We start from the raw sequence: 14,635 nt of genomic DNA on the forward strand, positions 1-14,635 counted from the left end.
ATCCCAGTTCGGGGCATATACGTTTACCAAAACCACCGTCTCCCCCTGTAGTTTGCCACTCACCATCACGTATCTGCCCCCGTTATCCGCCACTATAGTCTTTGCCTCGAACATTACCCGCTTCCCCACTAATATAGCCACCCCCCTGTTTTTCGCATCTAGCCCCGAATCGAACACGTGCCCCACCCATCCTTTGCGTAGCCTAACCTGGTCTATCAGTTTCAGGTGCGTTTCCTGTAACATAACCACATCTGCCTTAAGTTTCTTAAGGTGTGCGAGTACCCGTGCCCTCTTTATCGGCCCGTTCAGCCCTCTCACGTTCCACGTGATCAGCCGGGTTGGGGGGCTTCCTACCCCCCCCCCCCCCCCCCCTTGTCGATTAGCCATCCCCTTTTTCCAGCTCCTCACCCGGTTCCCACGCAGCTGTATCTCCCCCAGGCGGTGCCCCCCTGCCCATCCCCTCCCATACCAGTTCCCCCCTCTCCCCAGCAGCAGCAACCAAGTAATTCCCCCCTCCTACTCCCCCCGCTAGATCCCCTGCTAGCATAATTACTCCCCCCATGTTGCTCCCAGAAGTCAGCAAACTCTGGCCGACCTCGGCTTCCCCCCGTGACCTCGGCTCGCACCGTGCGACGCCCCCTCCTTCCTGCTTCTCTATTCCCGCCATGATTATCATAGCGCGGGAACCAAGCCCGCGCTTCTCCCTTGGCCCCGCCCCCAATGGCCAACGCCCCATCTCCTCCACCTCCCCTCCCCCCATCACCACCTGTGGAAGAGAGAAAAGTTACCACATCGCAGGATTAGTACATAAAACTCCTCTTTCCCCCCTTTTTAACCCCCCTCTTCGCCCCCCACATTCGCCCCACCACTTTGTTCAAACGTTCTTTTTAATAACCCGCTCATTCCAGTTTTTCTTCCACAATAAAAGTCCACGCTTCATCCGCCGTCTCAAAGTAGTGGTGCCTCCCTCGATATGTGACCCACAGTCTTGCCGGTTGCAGCATTCCAAATTTTATCTTTTTATGAAGCACCGCCTTGGCCCGATTAAAGCTCGCCCTCCTTCTCGCCACCTCCGCACTCCAGTCTTGATAAACGCGGATCACCGCGTTCTCCCATTTACTGCTCCGAGTTTTCTTTGCCCATCTAAGGACCATTTCTCCATCCTTAAAACGGAGGAATCTCACCACTATGGCTCTGGGAATAATTTCTCCTGCTCTCGGTCCTCGCGCCATCACTCGGTATGCTCCCTCCACCTCCAACGGACCCGCCGGGGCCTCCGCTCCCATTAACGAGTGCAGCATCGTGCTCACATATGCCCCGACGTCCGCTCCCTCCGCACCTTCAGGAAGACCAAGAATCCTCAGGTTGTTCCTCCTTGCATTGTTCTCCAGTGCCTCCAACCTTTCCACACATCGTTTCTGATGTGCCTCATGCGTCTCCGTCTTCACCACCAGGCCCTGTATATCGTCCTCATTCTCGGCTGCCTTTGCCTTCACGACCCGAAGCTCCCGCTCCTGGGTCTTTTGTTCCTCCTTTAGCCCTTCGATCGCCTGTAGTATCGGGGCCAACAGCTCTTTCTTCATTTCCTTTTTGAGCTCTTCCAAACAGCATTTCAAGAACTCTTGTTGTTCAGGGCCCCATGTTAAACTGCCACCTTCCGACGCCATCTTGATTTTTGCTTGCCTTCCTTGCCGCTGTTCTAAAGGATCCACTGCAATCCGGCCACTTTCTCCTCCTTTTTTCATCCGTATCCAGGGGGGATTCCCTCCTGGTTTACCGCACAGTGTTTTTAGCCGTCAAAATTGCCATTGGGGCTCCTATCAAGAGCCCAAAAGTCCGTTTCACCGGGAGCTGCCGAAACGTGCAACTCAGCTGGTCATCGCTGCACCCGGAAGTCTCCGCACTGCACCTTGCTGATGTACAGTGCCTTTTTCACCCAGCTGAAGGCAGCCCGCCTCATCGCCAGCTCCACCGTATAGTCCTGATACATGCGTATATCAGCTCCAGCCCACTGCACCACCCGCTTCTGCTTTGCCCAGCACAGGACCTTCTCCTTCACGCTGTACCTACAAAAACACACAGTTACTACTCTTGGCGGCTCACTCTCCTTTGGTACAGGCCTCCACGACCGGTGAGCCCGATCCAGTTCATATCGGATGGGATCATCCCCCTCCCCCAATAGCTTCGCCAACATCGTGGCAAAATACTCATCGGGCCTTCCACTCCTTCCGGAAGACCCACAATCCTCAGATTCTGTCGCCTGGATCTGTTTTCCAAGTCGTCCATTTTGGCTCGCAGATTCTTGTTGATCTCTATCACAGTCCGCATCTCCTTCCATCGAGGTAATTTGATCACTGTGCTGCAATAATGTCTCTTCCACCTCCTTCAGCGCCTTGCCTTGCTCCCGCAGCTCCGCTACTGCGCTCAATACCGCCACGCTCAATACCGCCGCCCTCACCGGGGCAATTGCCTCCTCCACCAGTGCTTTCAATACCGCCCCCATCTCCTTCCTCATCGCCTCCATGTGCTTAGTGAACTGCATTTCGAGTTCCACAGCCATCACCATAGTCATTTCTTCAGCCGTGGACAATGTGGCCTCCCCTGGTGCCCCAGCCTCCACTTTCCTTGTCGTCCCCACAGTGACCTTTCCATTCCCCGATGGACTTTCAGCTGCTTTTTTCACGGCCGTTTTTTTTACTTGTTTTCGACATTTCCCTTCACTGTGCCGTCTTCCTGCTTTTTCCGCCTCTGTTGCCTCTGTTGCCCCTGGGATCGGGCGTTAAACCCCGAAAATGCCATTTCCAAACGGGAGCCCTCCAATGTGCGGCTGCCTCCCGCCCGCCGTCACCGGACGTCCCGCGGCCTTTTACTGTTCAGTTATTTTTTTGAAATGTCATCGACCATGTTCTGTAGCCTGATGTGACAGTCGACTGAAGCACAGCCAACAGCAATATCCCACAAAAGAAAACGAGGCAGTGACCAGCTAATTTGTTGTGATGTTGTTGATAAAGGAACAGATGCTGAACAGCGCACCCGGGAACCTTTCTACTCTTGGGTAATTACATTGGAATTTCTAACTTAGTGGCCTGTTTAGGTAAGCAGAATATAGGCCCTGAACTCTCATCACATAAACATCATACATTGCATCTTGTGCTCGGCTCTACACTAAAGTGTCAGCCTAGATTATCATAGAATCATAAAATTTACAGAAGGAGGCCATTCGGCCCATCGAGTCTGCACCGGCCCATGGAAAGAGCACCCTACTTAAGCCCACACCTCACCCTATCCATTAACCCAGTATCTCCACCTAACCTTTAGGGCAATCTAGCATGGCCAATCCACCTAACCTGCGCATCTTTGGACTGTGGGTGGAAACTGGAGCACCCGGACGAACGTGCAGATTCCGTACAGATGGTGACCCAAGCTGGGAATCGAAACTGGGACCTTAGAGCTGTGAAGCAACGGTGCTAACCACTGTGCTACCGTGCTATTAAGCTGATATAGCAGAAGTATTGAAAGGCTGCAAATAAAAGCCAATACCATTTGTTAAGAATTATGGTAATTGACCCATAATTTTCTGCGGCAAGGCATCTAACATTGTCCATCTTTTAGTTAGACGTGTCCTTGCAAATTGAGGTTTGTAAATATTTGTGCAGCAAGTTGCTGATATTGGACGGATGCAGGGCAGCAAGCGACAGTGGGCTTGTAGGATCTGTGTGAACAGGCAAGCAACTCAGTATCTTCTTAACCTGTCAGACTGAAGGATTGTGAATTTAACACGGCAAGGACGGAAAAAGAATTGAAAATCAGAACGGGTGAACTAAATGTCAAATCAGGTACAGAAAGAATTAGAACGGGAAAGAAAGGTTGAATTAGAAAAATAAGCTGAAAAAATTTAAAATTTTTACATTTAAAAAAAATCTCCAACAATTAAAATCTGAAGGAATGAGATTCCACGCTGTAGTTAATGCTTCGTGCACGTGAGCTTTATTGGCAATCATTAAAAGGGTATTTGAACTGAATGGATAAGGATTAGAACTGAATGGATAAGGATTAACTTTTCGTGATGAGTTCATCTGATATAGTATTTGTATTTATCAGGTGAATATAGTAGTAGTTTCATGTCAACACGTGTTTCAATATCAGAAAGTAGATTGTTGTTTTTAAGAAGCTAACAGTGAAGTGATGCATCTTAGACCGCAATTTTGCATTTCCTGAAAGTTGTGGGACCATATCATAGAATCCCTACAGTGTAGAAAGAGGTCAATTGGCCCATCGAGTCTGCACCGGCCCTTGGAAAGAGCACCCCACTTAAGCCCACATCTCCATCCATCCCCGTAACCCAACCTAACGTTTTTGGATACTAAGGGGCAATTTAGCATGTCCAATCCACCTAACCTGCACATCTTTGGACTGTGGGAGGAAACTGGAGCACCTGGAGGAAACCCACGCAGACATGGGGAAAAAGTGCAAACTTCACACACAGTCACCCAAGGCTGGAATTGAACACGGGACCCTGGAGCTGTGAGGCAGCAGTGCTAACCACTGTGCCGCCCTTGTATATGAATGTGCTATTGGTTCACTTATTTGATCAATACATTGTGGCCCATTTTGTTGTGCCTTCAGTGAAATATTACTATTTTAGTAAAGGTATGTTCATTAAGTAAATCTCCCTTATTGATTGCCACAGCTTCTCTAATGTGATCAACTCAAATTGTTTTCACAGGAGTACACCAGATGTTATTGAAAGCTGTGTTTCTGTCCCCACTGACGGACCTCATCTCTGATTTCGCCAAGTTTCAAGAATTGATTGAGACCACGTTGGACATGAATCAGGTAAGTGGTCTAATTGAGAGAGTTAATATGTGAGGTTTTTCAAGTTTGAATCAGAATCATAGAATCATAGCATTGTTACAGTGCTGTCGGAGGCCATTCGGCCCATCATGTCTGCATCAGTTATATTCGAATGATTAATCCACTTGGTGCCATTCTCCTGCCTTCTCCCCATAACCCTGCCCATTCTTCTTCAAATAACAGTCTCATTCCTTTTTGAATGTCTCAATTGAACCTGCCTCCACTACAATCTTGGGCAGTGCATTCCAGACCGTAACTTTTTCATGTCGGGAATGTTTTTTCTTCTCAACGCTTTTGCTTCTTTTGAAAATTATTTTAAATCTGTGCCCTCTCGTTCTCTATCCTTTCCCGAGCAGGAATATTTTCTTCCTCTCTAGTCTGTCCTGTCCCCTCATGATTTTGGATACCTCCAACAAATCACCTCTCCGCCTTCCCTTCTCAGAGGAAAACAGTCCTAACTTCTCCGATCTGTCTCCGTATCTGAAGGTCTTTCGCACTGGAGCCATTCTTGTGAATCTTTTCTGCACTTTCTCCAGTGCCTTCACATTCTTCCCAAAGTCTATGCCCAGGACTGGACGGGATGGGAATAGAGGGATACGGACCTCGGAAGTGTAGAAGATTTTAGTTTAGACGGGAAGCATGGTCGGCGCAGGCTTGGAGGGCCGAAGGGCCTGTTCCTGTGCTGTACTTTTCTTTGTTCTTTGTTCTTTTGTTCTGGACACAGTGCTCCAGCTGAGACCCAACCAGTCTCCTACAAGTTTAACCTAACCTCATTGCTCCTTTACTATATTCCCATATTTATAAGGCCGAGGGTACTGTATGCTTTATTAACTGCTCTCTCAACCTGTCCTGCCACCTTCAGTGATTTGTGCACATACACGCTCGGTCGGGTTCTTTGTTCCTGCAGCCCCTTTCAGAGTTGTGCAGTTCTCCACATTGAACATCATCTGTCTCCTCTCTGCCCATTCCACCAATTTGTCTCTGAAAAGAAGTGCAGGCGACTTTGTGGGGCTAAAGGAAAAGAAGTTCATATGTAACACTTTTTATTAATTCCCTAATCTAGCCACTGCTAATTGTATTTGAGGAATTGGATTCATTTTGCAGCATTTTCAGAATGTACTGATTGGCAATCTAATTACTTTATTGAAAGTCATAAGGATTTTAATTTGCAAGGCCTGTTTAAATTCCTTAGAAAATTATAATTCTGTTGTGGGAGGGGCTGTAATTTCTAGTTTCCCATTATATGAGATGACATGAGGAAAGGTTTTTTTCACCCAGGAAGTGGTTAGGATCCGAAATGTACTGCCTGAGAGTATGGTGGAGGCAGGTTCAACCGGGGCTATTCTCTGAAACATAAATGTGCAAGGCTACGTGAAGAAAGCGGAAGTGGCAAAAGGCGAGTTGCTCCTTTATGGAGCTGGTGCAGAAATGACGGACCAAATGGCCTCCTGTACTGTAACCCAACTGTCATCCTGTGATATCTGGTCAATCATAAACGTAAGAAATTCTAATTCATCCAATTTGTGCATTAGGTATAGTGTTGACAACTGTAGCCATGTTCCAGCAAAGGAGCTGTCCGCAATGTATGAAAAGAGGCTTTAACTGCACCTAGTATGTGACTAGGAACTGCTTTTGAGTTAACCTAACTCCTGAGGGCCATTCCCAGGGTGATATTAAGGACAGATGAGTGTCTTGGTTTGGGAAACTAATCTGTCTGGATAGTGCTTGCTCCAAGTGATGGTGTGCTTCGATTTACTTGAACCAACATTGCAGGTGAATTCAACCCCATTTGTAATGCTGGAGCTGTAGGATAAAATAAATTCCTCTTTGGTCTTTTGTGTGCCAATACGTGGTCCTATTTGAGAGCTGAGCAGGTGCTTTTCCAGTGGAAATGAGATAAAGGAGTTTCATTGGTGATGGCAGGGCTGCTGGAGAAAAATCCATGTCAAGGGGTCTAATTAGTCTTTAGTAAAATGACTTGTTCAGCTTTGTGACAGGTGGTGCCTTCACTTGGTATGGAAATGAGTGTTGAACAATAGATCCACAAAAATACAGAAAAATCAAACAACTTCCAACTGACTTGTACAAAATGAGTGATTTAGTGTTTGTTTCTGAGTTTCCTACAGCAGTGACTAAACATCAAAAGCACTCCACTGACTGAGGCATTTTTGAGGTCATGGAAGGCACCTAATGAATGCAAATCTTTCTTTGTACTCTAGATCATTATTTCAGTCCCTTTCAGTATCTTTATCCAGCTGAGTTTCTGTGCATTTACGAATGGTTTATTTTTATAACTTCCTTCTCCTGTAGTCCATGTAGAATAGAAATAGATACCAGCTGAACTCCAGCGTGTTGAGTGGCCTCCTTTTGCAATAATGAAGGAATTAATTAGGCTAAAAGTAATCGCTTGATTTAACAGGTGGAAAACCATGAGTTCCTAGTGAAGCCATCCTTTGACCCAAATCTAACTGAGCTGAGGGAGAAGATGGATGACCTGGAGAAAAGTATGCAGTCAACACTCAACCAAGCTGCCAGGGAGCTAGGTATGAAATGGTTCTGAGATAAATCTGTACTTTTTTTTAATATTCGCATTTGATCTGAGCACTTTTCCATTTTGTGTTCATGAATCAAGATTAATATCTTGCACTTCTATAGTATGTTACCCAGAGGGGCTTCACAGGAATGTTAGCAATCAAAGTTAACCGACATCAATGAACTTTCCATTTTGGGAACTTGGTATCAGCATCGGGCATGATGAATCGCAGAGTAAAGCCCTTGCTTGGCTCCAGCAATAATTATTAACAACTTTGTCAGGAATTATAAATGTTACTGCAACGAGTAGAACATATATATGTTTCATTCATATGAGGAGGCGCTGGTGCAGTGGTATTGTCACTGGACTAGTAAATCCTGGAGACCCAGGTTCAAATCCCACCACTGCGGATGGTGAAATTTGAATTCAATAGAAGTCTGGAATTAAGATAACCATGAAACCATTGTTGATTATCGTAAAAACCCATCTGGTTCACTAATGTCCTTTAGGGAACAAAATCTGCTGTCTTTACCTGGTCTGGCCTAAATGTGACTCCAGACCCACAGCAATGTGGTTGACTCTTATTTGTCCCCTCAAGGGATGGGCAATAAGTGCTGGCACAGCCTGTATGCCCACGTCCCATGAACAAATAAATAAAAAAAAGAAGTTTGATAGAGGTTTTTGAAATCAGGAGTCTGGTAGAGAAGCTTTTTTCATTATTGAAAGGATCAAGTCAGTATGGTGAGTGGCTTGGAGGGGAACTTGCAGTGGTGGTGTTCCCATGCGTCTGCTGCCTTTGTCCGTCTAGGGGTGGTTGTCATGGCTAGGAAGGTGCTGTCTAAGGAGCCTTGGTGAGTTCCTGCAGTGCATCTTGTAGATGGTAGACCTGGCTGCCGCTGTGCATGAGTCGTGGAGGACGTGAATGTTTGTGCATGGGGTGTCAATCAAGCAGGCTGCTTTGTCCTGGATGGTGTCAAGCTTCTTGAGTGCCGTGGAAACTGCACTCATCAAGGCAAGTGGAGAATATTCTATCAGGCTCCAGACTTGTGCCCTGTAGATGCTGGACATGCTATGGGGAGTCAGGAGATGAGTTACTTGTCCAGGATTCCTAATGTCTGCCCTGCTCTTGTGGCCACAGTGTTTATATGGCTGGTCCAGTTCAGTTTCTGGTTGATGGGAAAACCCCCAGGAAATGAAATGAAATGAAAATTGCTTATTGTCACAAGTAGGCTTCAAATTAAGTTACTGTGAAAAGCCCCTAGTCGCCACATTCGTAATGCCATTGAATGTCATGGGGCGATGTTTAGATTCTCTCTTTTTGCAGATGGTCATCACCTGATACTTATGTGGTGCGAATGTTACTTGCCACTTGTCAGCCCAAGACTGATTATTGTCCAGGTCTTCTTGTATCTGAGGGGTCACGAATGATGCTGAACGTTATGTGATCAACAGCAAACACCCCTACTTGTTACTTTATGATGGAAGGAACGCTGTTGATGAAATCGCTCAAAAAGGTTGTGCCTTGGACACCACCATGAGGAACTCCTGCAGTGATGCTCTGGAGCTGATATGATTGGGCTACAACTAAGTAATGTTCAGCTGTAAGCACCAGTAACAATATGTTATGGGGAGGGGCTCCAAACACAAGTTAAACCTTTTTAAAATCCATAGTTTTCAACTTTCTTCTCCTTATTAGCCACGTGCAAAATTTGTGGATGATATTAAAATAGGTGGGAAAGTAGGCAGTGAAGAGGAGATGAAGATTTTACAGGACAGATTTTGATGGCTAGGAGATTGGGCCAAAATTTGGAAGATGGAAGTAGACATGTGTGAGGTTATCCATTTTAGCCAAAAAAATAGAAAGGCAAAATATTATCTGGAGAGTAGATTCAAGATGTGTCTGGGCAGAGGCATCTGGGTGTATTTGTTCATGAATCACAAAGTCGGTATGCAGGTACAGCATGTCATTAAAAATTCAAATGGAATGTTAGCGTTTATTGCAAAAGGATTGGAGTATAAAAGTAGGGAAGTGTTGTAATTGTATAGGGTGTTGGTGAGACCACATCTGGTGTACTGTGTCCAGTTTTGGTCTCCTTATTTGAGGAAGGATGTGGTGGCATTGGAGGCAGTTCAGAGGATGTTCACCAGATTGATTCTGGGGATGGAAGGGTTGAAGTCTGTGTTCGATCCCGGCCCCGGGTCACTGTCCGTGTGGAGTTTGCGCATTCGCCCCATGTCTGCGTGGGTTTCACCTCCACAATCCAAAGATGTGCAGGTTAGGTGGATTGGCCGTATCTTTTTATTAAAACAGTAAAAAATATATACAAGGCCAAACGGTACAAACACTAATTTTGTGTTGGAGAAACAAGGTACCCTCCCCTCAGTACCAATGTACGGGGAGGGGGGGTGGATACTCTGATTATTAAAACAGTTCACTAAACTTTGCGCTGGAGAGACCAGATACCCTCGCCTCTGTACCAACAGAAGGGAAAGGAAGAGGTGATGGGGAGAGAGGGGAAAGGAGGCTGGTGGGGAGGGAGGGAGTTGGAATGTTGGTGAAGGGGGGGGGCCCAATAGGACACTGCCTGAAACACCTGCGGAGGCAGAAAAACAAAAGAACCTTCCAATTATGATGTGCCAGATTCTGGGAGTCCCCCAGAGTGGGTGAGGGGCAACGCAGTGTCAGGCACGAGTGAGCCCTGCACCCCACTGCAGAGAGCCTCACGTGCACCCGGCGCTCCCGACACTGGGCGGCTGACAGCCTTCGGACAGTCACTCTCCTGGCCCAAATCCTCCACCACAGTGCGGCGGGCGACACGGGCCCACCAACCAACCCAGGGCCTGCCTTGATCCCACCACCGGGATCATCGACAGGCGGGATCTCCTCAGGCTCCTCCTGGGATCCCAGGCCAGTGGGAGGCGGTGGTGCCACCCTCGCCGCCTGGTCACCGGAAGACCCCGAAAATAACTCTGGAAACAGGTTCGGGATGGTGGCAGAGGTGCCTGAAGACAGCGATTGGGACAGAGGATCTTCCAAACTATAACCCGCAAAGAACCTAAGAAGCAGGGGGGTTATCGCTGACCCCCTCCCTGAGAAATTGAAAAGACCGGGGTGCTAAATTGTGCTGGGTGGAAGGGGGGCCCTCTAGGGTCCCGTCTGACCCGAAGCACCCTGCTCGGGGAACAGCGGTAGCTGCTGGGATTTCCTCACTATCCCCCCGCTTCTTTTCTTTCGGGGATTGGGCGTGACATCTATGGAAAAGAACCTGGAGTGACGCTGTTTGCAGTGGAGAGGGTCACACACCGGGGAGTCCTCTATCTCTGGAGGCCCCTCCAGGCAGACGCCTTGACCCTCAATGCTTCTCTCCAGAATTTGTGGCTGGGACAGAACACCCTTTGGTTCGAGGTCGTGCACCTCACTACCGCCATCCACAGGGGCCTGCGCAGAAGTGTCGTAGGGCCCGGCGTCCGATGGCGAAATGTCACCGGGCTGAGGGTGTTGCTGGGTGATGGTGGGGTGAGGCGTAACGGCTGCACCCGAGTCAGTAGCCAGGGGCACTGGGTCAGTCCGGATGAAATGAAATAAATTGCTTATTGTCACAAGTAGGCTTCAAATGAAGTTACTCGAATCGCCACATTCCGGCACCTGTTCGGGGAGGCTGGTACGGGAATTGAACCCGCGCTGCTGGCCTTGATCTGTTTTACAAGCCAGCTATTTAGCCAACTGTGCTAAACCAGCCCAGTTAGGTGTTGGATCAGAGGGTCAGAAGGATCCAAACCTGACCGCTGGCGAATCGCCCTGTTGGTCTTCCTCTCACCCTTCCGACCACGCGGCTGTCTGCTCGCCTCCATGCCAGTGGAAGTAGAGGGGGCGGCGGCACCATCAGCGGCAGTGTTAGAGGTGGGGTAATTTTTTCTAATATGCCCCATCTTCTTGCAGGTGTGGCACCGCACACCTGCAGACCAGAAGATGCTGTAGATTTTGTCCCCAAAAGGGCCCCCTCCTGGGCCAGGCAAACAAAGGCCTCTAGCCGGAAAGAGAAAATATGCTTGAGGGTGGGGTCTTTGAGGCCGAGCGGGAGCGGTATCACCCCTGACCATACCTCCCCCAGTTCATGGAGGTGGGTGAGGAGGAGCTCTGTGGGAATAAAAGGTGCGACATTAGAGCGAATAACTCTCTTGGCAGTGGCCTCCAGGTGTTCCACTGCCAGGTAGATCCTGCCCACAGTGAACCCTTTTTCCAGGGCGAGGTGGACCGCCTGCTCGGCTCTCAAAAAGAAGACAGCTTTGCCATAAACCTTCGAGGCTAAACTGGCTGAAGGGCCAACAACGTCGGCCATAGCACAGAAGCAGGCCTCGATTGACATGGTGGGGTGGGCGAAGCACTTCACCCCAAGTTTTTGGGTCATGTGGCGAAACGGTTACCTAGCCTCCAGAACAGTGGGGAGGGTGGAGGCTACCACTCCCGCATAGGTGGCTGTAGAGGGTCCCACCACCGGCGTAGGCGGTGTTGCCCATCCCAGTCAGTGGTGGACGATAGGGGAGAAAGGGGAGGGAGAGTAACTGAAGGGGAGGGGGGGAGGCACAGGAGGATGGGGCACACAGCTGACCGTGGTGTGCCCCAAGTACAAGGGAGGAAAGGGGTGGAAGGAGCAGGAAGGTAAGGCCCAAAAGGACAGGCCGGTGCCAAGGAAAGTCTTGCAGGTTGGTCCCTCAAAAGGTCTTCGATCCAGCAGCAGGTGGGTGGGTGGGGGACAGGGTCTTCAGCCCAACAAAACATCGCTTCTCGGCCTTTTGGCTAAGATCAAGTGTCTGTAGATTGAGCCTTTGGGTTCAGATCTGGTATGTCTCTCTTGTGGGGACCATGAACTGGATTCAATTTGAATTAGTTTTTTGGAGCAGGCGAGGAGCTGGATTAGGGGTTCGCCCCTAACCCACACTCTGCGCCCTGGCTTGGTAACTCAGAAAGGGTAAAATTTAAAAAAAGAAAAGAGCCCAACAAAACAGTCCAAGGATATTATCCCGTCTCGGCATTATCGGCAGATGAAAACAAGATAAAGTACAGTTGCACCAACCTTCTTTTCTTCTTCGTCCCCTTCCAAGTGTTGCAACAACCTCCTGTTTGCTGGGAGGCCTCAGGCCCCAGGGCTCTGTGGATGATACAGTCAGCAAACTACAAACCGTCCCAGCTCCAAGGGCCCTGTAGACGGAACAGGCAGCAAACTGTCCTGGCCCCATCTCTCCTTCTGCTACAAGCTCTGGAAATGCCGGGAGGCAGGCAGTGTTTCAATCCAGTCCTAGGCTGGACTTCTATCCAAGCCAGTACAGGCCAACCTTCACCTGTGAAGACTGCTTTCCCTCTCTTGCAGCTCCCTGTAACATTCGGTGAGCTTCAGATAAACCAGGCAGCAGCAAATGTCATCCTCCCTCCTTTCTCCTTCATCCAGGCAATTCCGCAATTAATTGGAACAAAATAATTGGGCACTCTAAAAAGGGTTGACATATGAGGAGAGATTAAACAGTTTGGGCTTATACTCGCTGGAGTTTAGAAGGATGAGAGGGGATCTAATTGAGGTGTATAAAATACTAAATGATATTGATAAAGTAACCGTAGACCAAATGTTCCCCCTTGTGGAGCAATCTACACTGAGAGGTCATGGATATTGGTTGACAGGCGGTGGATTTAGAACTGAAATGAGGAGGAACTATTTCTCGCAGAGGGTGGTGAATTTGTGTATTGTGCTGCCCCATAGTGCAGTGGAATCTGAGTCATAAAGTGGTTTCAAGAGGGAGATAGCTATATTTCTAATTTAAAAATGGGTTAAAGGGACATGGCAACAGGTGGGGAGGTGGATTTGAGACTAGTAAGAGATCAGCCGTGATCTGATTGAATGGCGGAACAACACAGAACATAGTGTAGAAAGAGGCCATTCGGCCCATCGAGTCTGCACCGACCCACTTAAGCCCTCACTTCCACCCTATCCCCGTAACCCACTATCCCCTCCTAACCTTTTTTTTTGGGGGGGGGGGGTCACTAAGGGCAATTTATCATGGCCAATCCACCTATCCGGCACGTCTTTGGTCGGGTTCTGGTGGACCGTCCACTCCACTAACGGCTGAGGTGCTTTCACATACCTTGGCGCACCAACGTATTAGGTCAGAAGGCTGTAGGAAATCATTTGAAGAGGCGGTGGCCCTAATTCGAGCGGCTATGGGGAAAATTAATCAGATCATGGAAGCCCAGGGAGCCACAATCAAAGATATGGAAGTAGCCCTGACTGACCACAGCGATCGTATTGCCACGCAGGAATCTGAGCTGGCTTCAGTGATCAAAGCAAATAACTTGTTGAGGGCCAAGACGAATGACCTAGAAACTAGGTTGCGGAGGCAAAATATTTGGATTGTGGTGTTGCCGGAGGGAATGGAAGGCCTAATAGCCACTGAGTACTTCTCAGGCATGTTCGGTAAGATGGTGGGTGAGGGTGGATTCACATCCCCGCCCGAGTTAGATTGAACCTATCATACGTGCTGGCTGAGGCCTTGACCTAACGATCCACCACGTGTGGTGATGGTGAGGTTCCACAGTTTCAAGGAAACGAGAATTTTGAAATGGGCGAAGGAGCACCGCGGCTTTAAGTGAGAAGGCCACGCCATCAGGTTCCATCAAGACAAGGATATGGAGCTGGCGACAAAGAGGGCTGTGTTGAGTGGACACGAGGCCGCCCTGTATAAAGGTGGAATATGGTTCGGTTTGGTCTACCCGAGCCGGCTCAGAGTAACTTTGGATGGAAAAGGCTATTTCGTTGACACATCGGGAGAGGCAGACTCTTTCATTTAAAAAAAACAAGTTGGGTGCAGTGTAATTGAGTTTTCGGTTTTGTCGATTGGTATGTTGAAGTGTTACATTGTTGGGATAAATGATAGTTATGGTTAACATTTACGTCCCGAACTAGGACAATATGAATTTTATTAATACCCTCTCCAATTTAGACACTAATCAACTTATCTTGGGTGGAGACCTGAACTGTGTCTTGGAGCCTAGATTGGATCACTCCAAGCATAAATCTTTTGTTCCAATGAGGGTAGCCATTCTCTTCTCCTCCCCCCCCCCCCCCCCCCCCCCCCCCCCCATCCCATTTTAACCCCCTTAACCTCCTCCTGTGCTGACTGTGTCCTGTAAGTGCGGGGTGTTGCTGTCAGGGGGCAGGCGGGTTGTGGTTGTTTGTTGAGTTGTTTTGCTGTTCTGAT

The 14,635-nt window shown here is 48.5% G+C and overlaps 1 protein-coding gene and 1 pseudogene across 1 annotated transcript in view; both read left to right on the forward strand.

The window, feature by feature from the left end:
- Window positions 1–14,635, forward strand: part of msh2 (mutS homolog 2 (E. coli)) — a 117,756-nt gene that overhangs the window by 49,323 nt on the left and 53,798 nt on the right. Inside the window, exons 8-9 of the mRNA XM_072511135.1 lie at window positions 4,727–4,836; window positions 7,274–7,397. Coding sequence (XP_072367236.1) covers window positions 4,727–4,836; window positions 7,274–7,397 — 234 coding nt within the window. The remainder of the gene's footprint in view (window positions 1–4,726; window positions 4,837–7,273; window positions 7,398–14,635) is intronic.
- On the forward strand, window positions 12,166–12,366 carry LOC140430952 (U2 spliceosomal RNA; annotated as a pseudogene).

The sequence above is a fragment of the Scyliorhinus torazame genome, chromosome 1 (genome assembly GCF_047496885.1).
Source record: "Scyliorhinus torazame isolate Kashiwa2021f chromosome 1, sScyTor2.1, whole genome shotgun sequence".
Classification (NCBI taxonomy): Eukaryota; Metazoa; Chordata; class Chondrichthyes; order Carcharhiniformes; family Scyliorhinidae; genus Scyliorhinus; species Scyliorhinus torazame.